At 44.4% G+C, this 16,600-nt stretch overlaps 1 protein-coding gene across 1 annotated transcript in view; it reads left to right on the forward strand.

Moving 5' to 3' along the window:
- clasp1a (cytoplasmic linker associated protein 1a) overlaps positions 1 to 16,600 on the forward strand; it is a 240,737-nt gene that overhangs the window by 200,803 nt on the left and 23,334 nt on the right. Inside the window, exons 33-35 of the mRNA XM_087989318.1 lie at positions 8,466 to 8,582; positions 9,074 to 9,224; positions 14,042 to 14,288. Coding sequence (XP_087845444.1) covers positions 8,466 to 8,582; positions 9,074 to 9,224; positions 14,042 to 14,288 — 515 coding nt within the window. The remainder of the gene's footprint in view (positions 1 to 8,465; positions 8,583 to 9,073; positions 9,225 to 14,041; positions 14,289 to 16,600) is intronic.

Raw genomic sequence — 16,600 nt, forward strand, 5'->3', positions numbered from 1 at the left:
TCTTATAGAAAACAGACACTAGGAGACAAATAGTAAGTTGCAAGGCCACTGAATGCATATCATTTGACATGCTCTTGTATCTTTGGAGTTTACTGAGGTATTCACCGATGATAATGCCATTGGAAGTCAAGGAGGAAAGGTTAATTTCTCTGTTGAAGGTTCACTGATGTTGTGTGACTCCAGTGTTACTTGCAACCTTCCAGCCCAAACCTGGAGATATTGTCCAGATCTTGCTGCATACAAACATGCATTTCTTCAGTAATTGGGGAGCTGTGAATGGTGCTAAATATTATTCAATCATTAGTGGCCAACCTCATTTCTGACCTTATGATGGAAGGAAGGCCATTGGTGAGGCAGCTGTATATGATATGGTCTAGTACATTCTCTTAAGGAACTCTTAGTGATGATGTAGGTTGAGATGATTGACCTTCCAAAACCATAACCATTCTCCTTTCTAAGGAGAAAGTGAGGTCTGCAGACGCTGGAGATCAGAGCTGGAAATGTGTTGCTGGAAAAGCGCAGCAGGTCAGGCAGCATCCAGGGAACAGGAGAATCGACGTTTCGGGCATAAGCCCTTCTTCAGGAATGGGGAAAGTTTGTCCAGCAGGCTAAGATAAAAGGTAGGGAGGAGGGACTTGGGAGAGGGGCGTCGGAAATGTGATAGGTGGAAAGAGGTCAAGGTGAGGGTGATAGGTCAGACTGGGGTGGGGGCGGAGAGGTCGGGAAGAAGATCTCAGGTTAGGAAGGCGGTGCTGAATTTGATGGATTTGACTGAGACAGGGTGGGGGGAGGGGAAATGAGGAAACTGGTGAAATCCGAGTTCATCCCTTGTGGTTGGAGGGTTCCTAGCCGGAAGATGAGGCGTTCTTCCTCCAACCGTCGTTTTGTTGTAGTCTGACGATGGAGGAGTCCAAAGACCTGCATATCCTTGGTGGAGTGGGAGGGGGAATTGAAATGTTGAGCTACAGGGTGGTTGGGTTGGTTGGTCCGGGTGTCCCAGAGGTGTTCTCTGAAACGCTCCGCAAGTAGCCGGCCTGTCTCCCCAATATAGAGGAGGCCACATCGGGTGCAGAGGATGCAATAGATGATATGTGTGGAGGTGCAGGTGAATCTGTGGCGGATATGGAAGTTTCCTTTGGAGCCTTGGAGGGAGGTGAGGGGGGAGGTGTGGGCGCAAGTCTTGCACCTCCTGCGGTTGCAGGGGAAGGTGCCGGGAGTGGAGGTTGGGTTGGTGGGGGGTGTGGATCTGACGAGGGAGTCACGGAGGGAGTGGTCTTTACGGAATGCTGATAGGGGAGGGGAGGGAAATATATCCTTGGTGGTGGGGTCCGTTTGGAGGTAGCGGAAATGACGGCGGATGATGCGCTGTACATGGAGATTGGTGGGGTGGTAGGTGAGGACCAGTGGGGTTCTGTCCTGGTGGCGGTTGGAGGGGCGGGGTTCAAGGGCAGAGGAGCGGGAAGTGGAAGAGATGCGGTAGAGGGCATCGTCGACCACGTCGGGGGGGAAATTGCGGTCCTTGAAGAAGGAGGCCATCTGGGTTGTGCGTTTTTGGAAGTGGTCCTCCTGGGAGCAGATGCGGCGGAGTCGAAGGAATTGGGAGAATGGGATGGCGTTTTTACAGGGGGCAGGATGGGAGGAGGTGTAGTCCAGGTAGCTGTGGGAGTCGGTCGGTTTGTAGTAGATGTCCGTGTTGATTCGGTCGCCTGAGATGGAAATAGAAAGGTCGAGGAAGGGGAGGGAGGAATCTGAGACTGTCCAGGTGAATTTGAGGTCGGGGTGGAAGGTGTTGGTGAAGTGGATGAACTGTTCAACTTCCTCGTGGGAGCACGAGGCGGCGCCGATACAGTCATCGATGTAGCGGAGGAAAAGGTGGGGGGTGGGGCCAGTGTAGTTGCGGAAGATGGATTGTTCCACATATCCTACGAAGAGGCAGGCATAGCTGGGGCCCATGCGGGTGCCCATGGCTACTCCTTTCGTTTGGAGGAAGTGGGAGCATTGGAAGGAGAAGTTGTTCAGGGTGAGGACCAGTTCAGTCAGTCGAAGGAGGGTGTCAGTGGAAGGGTACTGGTCGGTACGGCGGGAAAGAAAGAAGCGGAGGGCTTTGAGTCCTTCATGATGGGGGATGGAGGTGTACAGGGACTGGATGTCCATGGTGAAAATAAGGCGTTGGGGACCGGGGAAGCGAAAATCATGGAGCAGGTGGAGGGCATGGGTGGTGTCCCGAACGTAGGTGGGGAGTTCTTGGACTAAGGGGGACAGGACCGTGTCGAGGTATGCAGAGATGAGTTCGGTGGGGCAGGAGCAGGCGGAGACAATGGGTCGGTCGGGGCAGTCAGGTTTGTGGATTTTGAGCAGGAGGTAGAAGCGGGAGGTGCGGGGTTGTGGGACTATGAGGTTGGAGGCAGTGGATGGGAGATCACCCGAGGTGATGAGGTTATGGACGGTCTGGGAGATGATGGTTTGGTGGTGGGGGGTAGGGTCCTGGTCAAGGGGGCAGTAGGAGGAGGTATCTGCGAGCTGGCGTTTGGCCTCAGCGGTGTAGAGGTCGGTGCGCCAAACTACTACCGCGCCTCCCTTGTCTGCTGGTTTGATAGTGAGGTTGGGGTTGCAACGGAGTGAGTGGAGGGCTGCGCGTTCCGAGGGTGAGAGGTTGGAGTGGGTGAGTGGGGTGGGGGAGTTCAGGTGGCGGTTAATATCGCGGCGACACCCACTCCAACCTCTCACCCTCGGAACGCGCAGCCCTCTACTCACTCCGTTGCAACCCCAACCTCACTATCAAACCAGCAGACAAGGGAGGCGCGGTAGTAGTTTGGCACACCGACCTCTACACCGCTGAGGCCAAACGCCAGCTCGCAGATACCTCCTCCTACTGCCCCCTTGACCAGGACCCCACCCCCCACCACCAAACCATCATCTCCCAGACCGTCCATAACCTCATCACCTCGGGTGATCTCCCATCCACCGCCTCCAACCTCATAGTCCCACAACCCCGCACCTCCCGCTTCTACCACCTGCTCAAAATCCACAAACCTGACTGCCCCGGCCGACCCATTGTCTCCGCCTGTTCCTGCCCCACCGAACTCATCTCTGCATACCTCGACACGGTCCTGTCCCCCTTAGTCCAAGAACTCCCCACCTACGTTCGGGACACCACACATTCCCTCCACCTGCTCCATGATTTTCGCTTCCCCGGTCCCCAACGCCTTATTTTCACCATGGACATCCAGTCCCTGTACACCTCCATCCCCCATCACGAAGGACTCAAAGCCCTCCGCTTCTTTCTTTCCCGCCGTACCGACCAGTACCCTTCCACTGACACCCTCCTTCGACTGACTGAACTGGTCCTCACCCTGAACAACTTCTCCTTCCAATGCTCCCACTTCCTCCAAACGAAAGGAGTAGCCATGGGCACCCGCATGGGCCCCAGCTATGCCTGCCTCTTCGTAGGATATGTGGAACAATCCATCTTCCGCAACTACACTGGCCCCACCCCCCACCTTTTCCTCCGCTACATCGATGACTGTATCGGCGCCGCCTCGTGCTCCCACGAGGAAGTTGAACAGTTCATCCACTTCACCAACACCTTCCACCCCGACCTCAAATTCACCTGGACAGTCTCAGATTCCTCCCTCCCCTTCCTCGACCTTTCTATTTCCATCTCAGGCGACTGAATCAACACGGACATCTACTACAAACCGACCGACTCCCACAGCTACCTGGACTACACCTCCTCCCATCCTGCCCCCTGTAAAAACGCCATCCCATTCTCCCAATTCCTTCGACTCCGCCGCATCTGCTCCCAGGAGGACCACTTCCAAAAACGCACAACCCAGATGGCCTCCTTCTTCAAGGACCGCAATTTCCCCCCCGACGTGGTCGACGATGCCCTCCACCGCATCTCTTCCACTTCCCGCTCCTCCGCCCTTGAACCCCGCCCCTCCAACCGCCACCAGGACAGAACCCCACTGGTCCTCACCTACCACCCCACCAATCTCCATGTACAGCGCATCATCCGCCGTCATTTCCGCTACCTCCAAACGGACCCCACCACCAAGGATATATTTCCCTCCCCTCCCCTATCAGCATTCCGTAAAGACCACTCCCTCCGTGACTCCCTCGTCAGATCCACACCCCCCACCAACCCAACCTCCACTCCCGGCACCTTCCCCTGCAACCGCAGGAGGTGCAAGACTTGCGCCCACACCTCCCCCCTCACCTCCCTCCAAGGCCCCAAAGGAAACTTCCATATCCGCCACAGATTCACCTGCACCTCCACACATATCATCTATTGCATCCTCTGCACCCGATGTGGCCTCCTCTATATTGGGGAGACAGGCCGGCTACTTGCGGAGCGTTTCAGAGAACACCTCTGGGACACCCGGACCAACCAACCCAACCACCCTGTAGCTCAACATTTCAATTCCCCCTCCCACTCCACCAAGGATATGCAGGTCTTTGGACTCCTCCATCGTCAGACTACAACAAAACGACGGTTGGAGGAAGAACGCCTCATCTTCCGGCTAGGAACCCTCCAACCACAAGGGATGAACTCGGATTTCACCAGTTTCCTCATTTCCCCTCCCCCCATCCTGTCTCAGTCAAATCCATCAAATTCAGCACCGCCTTCCTAACCTGAGATCTTCTTCCCGACCTCTCCGCCCCCACCCCAGTCTGACCTATCACCCTCACCTTGACCTCTTTCCACCTATCACATTTCCGACGCCCCTCTCCCAAATCCCTCCTCCCTACCTTTTATCTTAGCCTGCTGGACAAACTTTCCCCATTCCTGAAGAAGGGCTTATGCCCGAAACGTCGATTCTACTGTTCCCTGGATGCTGCCTGACCTGCTGCGCTTTTCCAGCAACACATTTCCAGCTCCTTTGTGCTAAGTACAACCCTAACCAGTGGAAAGTTGGCCTTCTCATTTCTACTGGCTCAACTTTCAATGTGGCTGCTTTGTGTGTACTCCATGAAATGCAATCTTAACATCAAGGACAGTCAATCTTACCTCGCATCTGGAGTTTTGCTCGTGTCAATGTTTGGACCAAAGCTGTAATGAGATCAGGCGCTGAGTGGCCCTGGAAGAACACAAACTGAGTGTGAGTAAGCAGGTTATTCTTTGCAATGTTGTTTGATGACAGAGTTGATTACCCCTTCCACCATTTGTTGCTGATTAAGAGTAGACTGATTGGGCAGTACTTGGCTGGGTTTGACTTCACCTGATTTTGAGCACAGGACATAACTGGGCAACATTTCATATTGATGCATAGATGCCAGTGTTGTAACGGCACTGGAGCAGCTTGGATAGGGTGTGGTCAAGTTAGATGATGCTGGGCACCTCAGTAGGCAGCTGAGATGGATCATTCACTCCACATTGAAATTATCTGAACACAGTAAAGTATTTAATGTGTCAAATTCACTTGTTGTCTGAAATTTATTTCTCCTAGGTTGAATAGATTTTTCCACCATTTTCTTTTTACTTAAGCGCATTTAGATTAGATTAGATTGCTTACAGCGTGGAAACAGGCCCTTCGGCCCAACAAATCCACACCGACCCTCCGAAGAGCAACCCACCCAGACCCATTTCTCTACATTTACCCCTTCACCTAACACTACGGGCAATTTAGCATGGCCAATTCACCTAACCTGCACATTTTTGGACTGTGGGAGGAAACCGGAGCACCCGGAGGAAACCCACGCAGACACAGGAAGAATGTGCAAACTCCACACACAGTTGCTTGAGGTGGGAATTGAACCCAGGTCTCTGGCGCTGTGAGGCAGCAGTGCTAACCACTGTGCCACCGTGCTGCCCATCATTGATCATTATGTTGGTGTTTGCAGAATTAACCACTGCCAGGTTGGAGTACAGTGCTTTTCTTCTTTCTACATTGCATCTAAAAGTGCATTTCTTTAACAGTAGCAAAGAATTAACTATTAGTGAATCTTAAAGAACAGGCAATTCCTAACAAGATGTCGTTTATTGCATGATCGGAGTAGGTATAAGTTACATTGGCTCGTTGGCCGGAATAACAATCTGTCTGCATTACAATCACATCTGGACTCTTTTTTTTTTTATATCCAATATTATATAATAACATTGGATGGAACTTAATGCAGAATCCAAGATTATCATTTCCGAACCATTACCATACACCAACATATTCCTATAGCAAAGAATTGACAAAAATTGGATCACTTCGCTCTGTGCCAAAAATGCCTACAGTCCAGATGAAGGGTTATGCATGAAACGTTGACTCTTTTGCTCTTCAGATGCTGCCTGTCCTATTCTGCTTTCATCGACTCTGACTTCTCCAACATTTGCAGTCCTGACCATCTCCTGTGGTTCTGCTTTGTTTAACAGCTTTCTGACAAATGTTTCTATTTCTTGTGGGTGTCTTGTAATGCAATATTTTGCAGAATACCGAAGTACTGTTTTGAGAAAAGGTATACCTTTACTAATTATCTCATTTTTGCATTGACAGTATGTCATAGTTTGTGGATTGTGCAGTTAAACTAATCACTAACCACAATCCAGAGATGGTTCTGAGGTCTAGAATATGGGCAATGTGATGTGTCCCACGAAGAACTAAGAAACTTTAGTTTTAATTTTGGGTAGTCTTTTTAGACTTGTGAAGACTTTGGCATAGGATGGCTGTACACAGTGGTATCCTGTGAAAGGAATATAGATTCAGTGAATTAGGATACTTGTGGGGCACAGAACTCAAAGATCTTTTTAAAAAAAGTTAGCTGCATTTGAGATATTTTGTAGAAGTCAATCATTCAGTAAAAGCATTCACTAAAAATTGTCAAATTTAATACAGACTGGAAGGATGATTTACATCAATGACTGCAGGTGTGTAAACACAAATAGATAGTTGGTTTCTTGGAATATTGAAGGGCACGATGTGCAGTAATAGGATGAATTAGTAGGGGAAATATTGTGTGGTGAATCTCAGGCATTGGCTGAGGCAGCTAAGATCTTGACCAAAAGTTAAAGACATGAAAATAAACTTGACAAAGTACTTTTATACTCTTTTGCCCTTTGTTTTGTATAAATGTAGAATTTTCGCTTTTATATTAGAAGCATAATTTGGAATTATTTATTTCACTCAAATATGGTCAGTATTTTTGATCAGTTCCTCAGATTTGTGGATGTCAATGGGACACTGAACCAAATCTGAGAAACACGTGGATATGGTAGTGGAATATTGTTTAGTATTCCAAACAGATAAAATCCGGTGAACTAAAGTCTTCATCAAGCCCACTTTATGTTTTGACTGAGTGTACTTTCAAGGATGCAATTAGTTAAACAGTCAAACTAAAGGGACAGTGATGTCTGGGGTTTATTGAAGTTTATTGAGTGCGCCTGAGCCTTTGAAAGAGTGAGATTAGAGTTCTGGTCTCCACAGCAGTGTACATTTGAATCCCACCACCATCAGCTGATTTTCCTTCCTGATACTTCAACAGATCACTTTCAGTGGACAACTGGCAGCTGAAATATAAGATGGAGCAGTGTATAACATTTCATTTTCCAAATTTGTGGGCCAAGGGGAATAATCAAGGGAGTGGCACAAATTAAGTTGTCTTTTCAGAAAGACGGCATAGATATGATCATCCAAGTGACCTCCTCTTGTTCTGTACCCATTCTATGATTAAAGGACTTGTATTGTGGGGCAGCATGGTGGCTCAGTGTTTGGTATTGCTGCCTCACAGTGCTAGGGACCCATGTTCAATTCCAGCCTCTGGAGACTGTGTGGAGTTTGCACATTCTCACCATGTCTGCGTGGGTTTTTTCCCACAGTCCAAAGGTTAGCTGAATTGGCCATGCTAAATTGCCCATAGTGTTCGGTGTATTAGTCAGAGGGAAATGAGTCTGGGTGGGTTACTCTTCAGAGGGTCGTTGTGGACGTTGGGCCGAGGGGCCTGTTTTTACACTGTAAGGAATCTTATCTAATCTAATTTTCTGTTTCTGCCATCTGAGTTGGAAAATTCTGCCACGCAACACCTGCATTCATGAAGGTAGAAAGTTGGCTGACATACACTAAAATATGCAGAAATGCTGGTTTGTGTTGGTAAATATATTTTATCAAAAATAATCTAGGTCTCTTCTTCCTTACTATCATGAGGTGATACTGTAAAAATTATTCTATACTAAAATCCAGTTCAGCAAGTGGAATAAAAGCTTGCAAAGCCCACCTAAAATTTTCCTAATTGAAGCTCTGAAATATTTGTGTTGTGCAGTCTCTTGTCACCCTTGTATGTTTGTATGGTATTGGCTAGAGTAAATCAACACTGCTGCTGCTTGCTTGGATGAGGTGTTCTCTGTTTGCTATTCTGCTTCTATTAATGTTCTGAAATTTTTCTTCTGTAAAGCATGACCAAAAGCCACTCGGAATATGGTTTTCTTTCTCTTTTTTGCCTTTCTCGTTCTTTCTCTTTCTCTGACCACACTGTGACTGCAGTCGATACTGGGGTTGGAGTGCAGATGGGCTGTCAAAGCATCCCCCCACCCCTTCTCAGCCTCACTCCATCCCCACAGTTCCTACCCACAAGACCTTCCGGCGTTCTTACTCGCCCAGGTAACGAAGCCCCATCCACATCTATTCAAAATGCCTTGTCTCATCAGGCGACTCTTATTTTGGGCTTTAGCATGGTTTGTCATTATGTTTTGAGTGGCTATAACATTTGTTTGCTTTAATTCATTGCCAATTTTGTATTAATTTTCATCCTTCTTTCAACTGATAACATTGTACTTATTTATGAATGTGAACCATCACAATTTTGAATGTCTCATTACAGCTGAACGTTTTTAGTAGCAGTGGGATAATTGATCAGCAGTGAGCCATAAACTTAGCGTAATTGAATAATTATTGCCTATTCTGAATAATTGAATGCAATATTAAATGCTGACACAAACGCAATGGGCTGAATAGTCCCTTTCTGTGTTATATCATTCAATGACAGTGTTATTATGTTTTGAAGTATTTCAGTCATATTTTCTAAATGTATTATCTGCTTTAGATTTGGTAGGGATTATAAACCGATTACTCACTGGCTGTTTTATCTATAGCATGTTGGATTATGACACAGAAAACCTTAACTCCGATGAAATTTATAGTTCCCTTCGTGGGGTCACACAAGCCATCCAGAACTTCAGTTTCCGCAGTCAAGAAGATTTAAATGAACCAATTAAACGCGATGGAAAGAAAGACTGTGATACTGTAAGTATCCTCCTCCTAAAGCAACACAAATCCCTCTTTTGATTATCCAAGCAGTTGCCTTGATGAGGGAGCCAAGGACATCATAATGATTCTAGCCATATATTTTTGCCACAACACAGTAACACTTAGCTCAATATCATTTAACCTTGGGAATGCTGGAATTTCAGTATCCATAATCAACTCAATGTCCCCTTGACTTACTATGAAGTATTTTGGTGAAAAACAGATAATGGTCCCTTTTAATATAACTTTCCTTTCATTATTGCTTGTCTTGCCCTATTAACAAAGTGTGTCTTCCTGTTCTGTGAGACGATTAATATAACAGTTTTTGTCAAAGCTTTCATTAGCCAGGAGGAGCTAAGATCAATTCAATCAGAACAAACCTGAGACTTCCAATTTTGCAGCTTCCTAAAACACACACAATGTATTGGAGAGATCTGTATTATGGTACATAATTTCTGTTAAAGCATATTGGGACACATTGCATACACAATTTAGTAGCACTTCATATTTCCTTGGTGGAATGCTAGTGAATTTCCAACTGTCAGTGCTCTTGCACCTGCTGTCCTCAGCCCACCTAGAAATTGATGGGCAGCAGGTGCATATGTATGCCATCACCTTCAAATTCCTCTCCAACCTACACATCATCCTGACTTGAAATTATTTGGTTGCTTTGTTATCAGACCGCAGGTCACCACCCTGGAATTTCCATCGTAACAGCACTGAGTGTACCTTTACCTTGAGGACTATAGTTGTTCAAGAAAGCAGCTCATCCACATTCTCAAGGGATTTAGTCTTGCTTGCAATGTCCATATGTAATGAACAAATACAAGTAAAATAAGGTTTTTTCAATTTTCTATCTCAATGGTGTCTTTGTTTCAATGGAAAATATCAAATTAAACTGAACTAAGTCAAATTGGGAAATGTCAGAAGGTTGTGTCAACTTGAAATGGGTACTTTTGTTTTTCCAAATTCAACTCTGTGAAGAGACAGTCATACAAAGGTCTGTGTTAACCTATTGGCACATCCCACTTTTGAGCACTTGGTCCACAGTCTTGAATGATATGACAGTCTAAATGTTCAGCCATGTATTTCTGAAAGATTGTGAGGTTTCCTGCCTCGACTACTCTCCCAGGCAGTGCAATCGAAGTTCCCAGTTCCTGCTGAGTAAAAATATTTTTCTCAAATTCTCTCTGCCCATGCTCCTCGTAATCTTATACACCTTTATCAAGAACCCCTCAGCCTTAGAGTGATAGGGACGTACAGCATGGAAACAGACCCTTTGGTACAACTCATCCATGCTGACCAGATATCCTAAATAGACATAGTCCCATTTGCGAGCATTTGACCCATAGCTTTCTAAACCCATCCAGATGTCTTTAAATGGTGTAATTGTAATGGCCTCCACCCACTTCCACTGGCAGCTCTCTCCATGCATGCACCTCTCTGTGTGAAAAAGTTGCCTCTTCGGCCCCTTTAAATCTTTCCCCTCTCACCTTAATCCAATGCTGTATAGTTCTGGACTCCCTCACCCTGGGGAAATAACTTTGTGTATTTGGGAGAAAGTGAGGACTACAGATGCTGGAGGTCAGAGTTGAGAGTGTGGTGCTGGGAAAGTACAGCCGATCAGGCAGCATCCGAGGAGCAGGAGAATCAACATTTCAAGCATAAGCCCTTCGTCAGGAATCTACTCTCGACCTTGTGTGTTTACCCCTCATGATTTTATAAACCTCTGTAAGGTCACCCTTCAGCCTCCAACACTCCAGGGAAAATAGCCTCAGCATATTCAGCCTCTCACTATAGCTCAAACTCTCCAACACTGGTAAAATCTTTTCTGAACCCTTTCAAGTCTTTCAACATCCTTCCTGTAGCAGAGAGAACTGAACTGCATGCAGTATTCCAAAAGTGGCTGAACCAACGTTCTATACAGCCGCAACATGCCCTCCCAACTCCTATGCTCAATGCTCTGACCAATAAAGGAAAGCATACCAAATACTGCCTTCACTATCCTATCCACCTACGACTCCATAGAACATAGAACAATACAGCACAGAACAGGCCCTTCGGCCCACGATGTTGTGCCGAACATTTGTCCTAGCTTAAGCACCTATCCATGTACCTATCCAATTGCCGTTTAAAGGCCACCAATGATTCTGACTCTGCCACTCCCACAGGCAACTCATTCCAGGCCCCCACCACTCTCTGGGTAAAGGAACTATGAACTTTCAAGGAACTATGAACCTGCACTCCTAGGTCTCTTTATTCAGCAACCCTCCCCAGGACCTTACTATTAAGTGTAAAAGTCCTGCCCTGATTTGCTTTACCAAAATGCAGCACCTTATATTTATCTAAATTACACTCTGTCTGTCAGTCTTCGCCCATTGGACCATGTGATCAAGATCCCATTGTATTCTGAGGTAACCACCTTTGCTGTCCATGACACCTCCAATTTTGGTATCATCTGCACACTTAGTAACCGTACCTCCACATTCACATCCAAATCACTTATGTAAATGACAAAGAGTAGTGAACCCAGCACCCAACCTTGTGGCACACTGCTGGTCACAGGCCTCCAGTCCAAAAAGCAATCCTCCATAACTACTCTCTGTCTTCCACCTTTGAGCCACTTCTGTATCCAAATGTCTAGTTCTCCCTGTATTCCATGTGATCTAAATTTGCTAACCAATCTATCATGAGGAACCTTATCAAGCGCCTCACTGAAATCCATATGGATTGCATCCACCACTTTGCCCTCATCAATCCTCTTTGTTACTTCTTCAAAAAACTCAATGAATTTATTGAGACATGACTTCCTTTGCACATAGCCGTGATGACTATCCCTTATCAGCCTTTGCCTTTTCAAATATATTTAAATCCTGTCCTTCAGGATTCGTTCGATTAATTTGCACAATTTGTTGTTAGGCTCACCGGTCTATATTTCCCTAGCTTTTTCTTACCACCTTTCTTAAGTAGTGGCACCACATTAGCCAACCTCCTGTCTTTGGGCGCCTCACCTGTGGTTATCGATGATACAAATACAAAGAGCAAGGGGCTCAGCAATTGCTTCCCACAAAGTTCTATGATGCACCTGATTAGGTCCTAGGGATTTGCGTTTTAAGCCATCCAGCACCACCACCTCTGTAATATGGATATTTCAGGTTGTTGCTATTTATTTATTTCCCCATGTTCTATATCTTCCATATCCTTTTCCGCAATAAACACTGATACAAAATACTCATTTAGTATCTCCCCCATCTCCTGCGATTCCAAACTAGGAGATCATACTGATCTTTAAGGGGCCCTGTTCTCTCCCTAGTTACCCTTTAGTCCTTGATGTATTTGTAGAGTCCCTTTGGAATCCGCATAACTCTGTTTGCCAAAGCTACCTCGTGAACCTTTTTTGCTCTCCTGATTTATCTCTGAAGTAAACACCATCTGTCTTCATACACTTATTCTGTCTATACCAGACATGTGCTTCCTTCTTTTTCTTGACCAAAACCTCAATTTCACTTGGCATCCAGCATTCCCTATACCTACCAGCCTCATCTACACACCTGAGTACCACTTTAAAGTTCAATTAAATTTGTTAGGCGTGACCTCTTTCTGACAAAACTATACTGACTATCCCCAATCAACTCACGCCTCTCTCAACAATGATTAGTTTCCTCCTTTCCTCTTTTCTCCCATAGTTCCCCTGAATGGTCTCGCTGGTCTGTAATTCCCTGGTTTTCTCTATCACCCTTTTTAACAAGTGGAACCACAATAACTAACCTTCAGTCCTCTGGCACCTCCCCTGTGACTAGAGTGGAATTAATAATTTGATCACAGCCCCTGTAATTTCCACTTTTGCCTACCTCAACTGCCTGGGATGCAGGCTGATCCATCCAATTTTAAGCTCATCAAAACTTCCAACTGCTCTGCATTCTCGATGTCAATCTGTGCAAGAATCTCATAATCCCTTTTCCCCAATTCCCTGCATCCTTCTACTTCACAGTGAAGACAGATGTGAAGTACTTGTTTAACCAGCATCTGTTGGTTCCATACCCAAATTGCCACTTGGTTCCTAATAGGCTTTCCCTAGTTACTCTCGTCTCCTTAATGCTCCCTAATCTTACATACCGTTTTTTTTTACATGCTCCTTCTTTGGTCTTCTAATTGCTTTAAGTTCCCCATTGGACTTTCTCTACTCCACTAGGGCCTTTGTTAATTTGCTCTTTTTGTAAATGCTGAAAGCCTCTCTTTTCTTTCTTACCTGGTCCTGCATACTCACATACATCTTGGACTGTCTGAGCTTGGTGCTCATACGTTCCTGTAGATTTTCCCAGAAGTATCTGTTCCCAGCTTATTTTGGCCAGATCTTGCTTTATTTTAATATGATCTGCCTCCTCCAATTCACAACTGCTGTTTGCAGATCATCTTTTTCATTTTCAAATTTAACAAATCTTGCATTTAAAACATTTGGTGTTGTGGTCACTGTGTGAATGTCAACATATGATATCATCTTAACATTATTAATGCAACGTAAACATGGACAATTCATTGCATTATGTTCCTCTATTGCCCACTGAGTATTTGGGTCCTTTTTAATATATTCCCAGCAATGTCACTGATCCCTTTCTATCCTTAATCTCTCCCAATGAAGCCTCATTTGAAGACCCTCCAAAGAAGATATCCTTTCTTGTTGCAGTAACTGACTCCATAATTAATTTGTGTGAGCTAACCTGGTTATCATACTACTCTTTGAGAACTGTATTTTTTATATAATGTTAAATTATGTTTTGAATATTTAAAATGATTTGTATATCATTTTGTTAAAGGTATCAAGGGATGGAGGAATTGCATCGCCATCCTCTGACATCCGTGGAGGTGGTGAACCTGTAGAAGGAGGAAGAACTGCACTTGACAACAAAACATCTTTACTTAACACTCCACCACCCCGGTCTTTCTCTGGACCTCGCACTAGAGAATACAATCCATATAACTATTCAGATACAATCAATGTGTTTGACAAGACAGCACTCAAAGAAGCTATGTTTGATGATGATATGGAACAATTCCGTGATGGTAAGACTCTCCTGTTAAAAAAAGGTCTATATACCAAATTCATTGTCCGTATCTGATGTGGCCTGCATGTGATTTCAGAACCATAACAATGTGGTTAAGTCTTAAATGCCCTCTGAAATGACCTTACAAGTTCAAAGACAGTTGGAGATAGAAAACAAATTTTGGTCTTGCCAGTAATGCCCATGTCCTGTGGAAAAAAAATGTTAGGAATTCTGGGCATGTATATTTCTTTATTAGAGATGTTCAATACATGAATAAATGTTGTAATATACTTAGTGCTATAGTGACTTTTTAATGAATGCAGTATGTGCTAATAAATGCTCACTAATTACTTGCAACAGTTCCTCGATCAGGTAATAATGCAATTAATTGTTTATTTAAGCCTCTTGCGTGCTTAATTTCTTTTATAGTCTTCAAACAATATGCCCAAAGCCAGACTAGAGGTTACAATATTGTTTTCCCACAGAATAGTGGGTACATTACTCATGGCTGAAGCTGTGTTGATCAAATCTTTAAAATATTTGATTACAGAATACTATTGGTGAAATTATGTACTGTTGGTTGATTAAATATGTGTAAAATGCAACAGTTCCTGAATTCTGACACCATGAAAATGTGCCAGGCAAGGTATCTTATCAATGAATGGGTTGGATGATATTTACTAGAGAACATGTTGTACATGATCTGTAGAACAAATAGGTTTGATGGATTCAGTGATTTGATTCATGATTTCTTTATGTTCTTATGTGCAAAAGTACATGAAGTCTACACTCAGGTGACAACTGACTGAATAAGCTACAGTGGGGATCAGTGAATGGTTTGGAAAATCAGTGAAGTGTGTAGATAAGAAACCTTGATGAATCACTTCCCTGGGATGAATGTCAAGATTGCATAGCGATGATTATAAGCAATTTTGGATTGAATGTTCTCAAACTGTGTAATTAAGAATCGTGCTAAAAACTGACAGCTTGTTTTGTAGACATGGAATGAAATTTTATTTTAAGGATGCTCTAAGTGTTCCTGGGTACAGTTGTGATTTGTAGTTAAAGCTGATTCTCAGGAACTGAAAATTACTAAAACAAATGCTGAATAGTCTTCATTGCAACTATCCCTTGATTCAAAAATAATATCCACTCAGGAATGAGAATTTCTGCAATATATCTTCATGCAACTTAACATGCCAATTGTCAACCTGCAGATTGTTTGGACATGTGCTGCAAAGCACCCAATGATTCAAAGTGCAGGATTTGCTTTGTTTTAATATCTTCAACAAATGGCAAAATTTCAAGGTTTCTTTTAACATAAAGGTAATAACTCCGCAAGATATGGTTCCCCAGGAGGAAAAGTGAGCAGGCTTTTTTTTTAGGGCACTTCTTCTAATGCTTTCCCTGTTTGTGATGTGGAAGATATCCTGCAGAGGACCAGTCAGTCACAGATGCTGCTGCCCAAAGGTGCAGGTACACCATCAATGGTATTCATTGACATTTGTGCATCTGTCAGCTGTGTGCAGATTCTAGATCTAAGACTCTCAGGGTCACTGCCCTCAGCCTCCAGTTGTCCATTGACACTAAACTTAGCAAATGTTCAAAGCCTGACACTTTTTCAACATGAAGCTCTGTGGACAGTGTCACTGTCTAATTCTGCTGACAGGTTAGTCTTCTGATTTCATTGATATATTAAATCATGATGACTCAGACCACCTTGTTCCCACAGCCTTCTTCCACTATACAGCCAGTGATCAAAGTTCTCCTTTATCTATTCTATTAGCGAGGACTCTTTTGCACTACACTTTGTCTGGCATCCCAGCCAATCTTGCTGCCAAAGGTAGTCCAACTCAGAGAAAAATCGTGGTAGTGTCACACAAGGGTTTATATGTGCTCAACAACCAAATTTAGCATAAGTGAAATTTGTACATTTACAAAAAATACATTTATATGCAGATATTATCTATCTTATGAAATATTAAATATATAGACAGCTTTTTTTACATGGGAGTGTGAAATGCTTTTAAGCACATGAAATATGCTGATTATGAAGTGAAATTACGCTATCAAGAAATTGAATATTTTTCTTCAAGTATTTAAGAGACTGGGGAAGCAGTGAGGAAATTGATTTGTCGACAGTAAATTAATTTTTTCTCAATATACAATAATCTGTGTGTTTATCGTCGATAATAGTATACTCCCCAATACTGACATTAGGCTAAACAAGTGGGGCGGCATGGTGGCACAGTGGTTAGCACTGCTGCCTCACAGCACCAGAGACCTGGGTTCAAATCCTGCCTCAGGCGACTGACTGTGTGGAGTTTGCAC

This window comes from Chiloscyllium plagiosum, unplaced genomic scaffold (assembly GCF_037043375.1).
Source record: "Chiloscyllium plagiosum isolate Xiang-an unplaced genomic scaffold, Cpla_swu_hap1 HiC_scaffold_7, whole genome shotgun sequence".
Lineage (NCBI taxonomy): Eukaryota > Metazoa > Chordata > Chondrichthyes > Orectolobiformes > Hemiscylliidae > Chiloscyllium > Chiloscyllium plagiosum.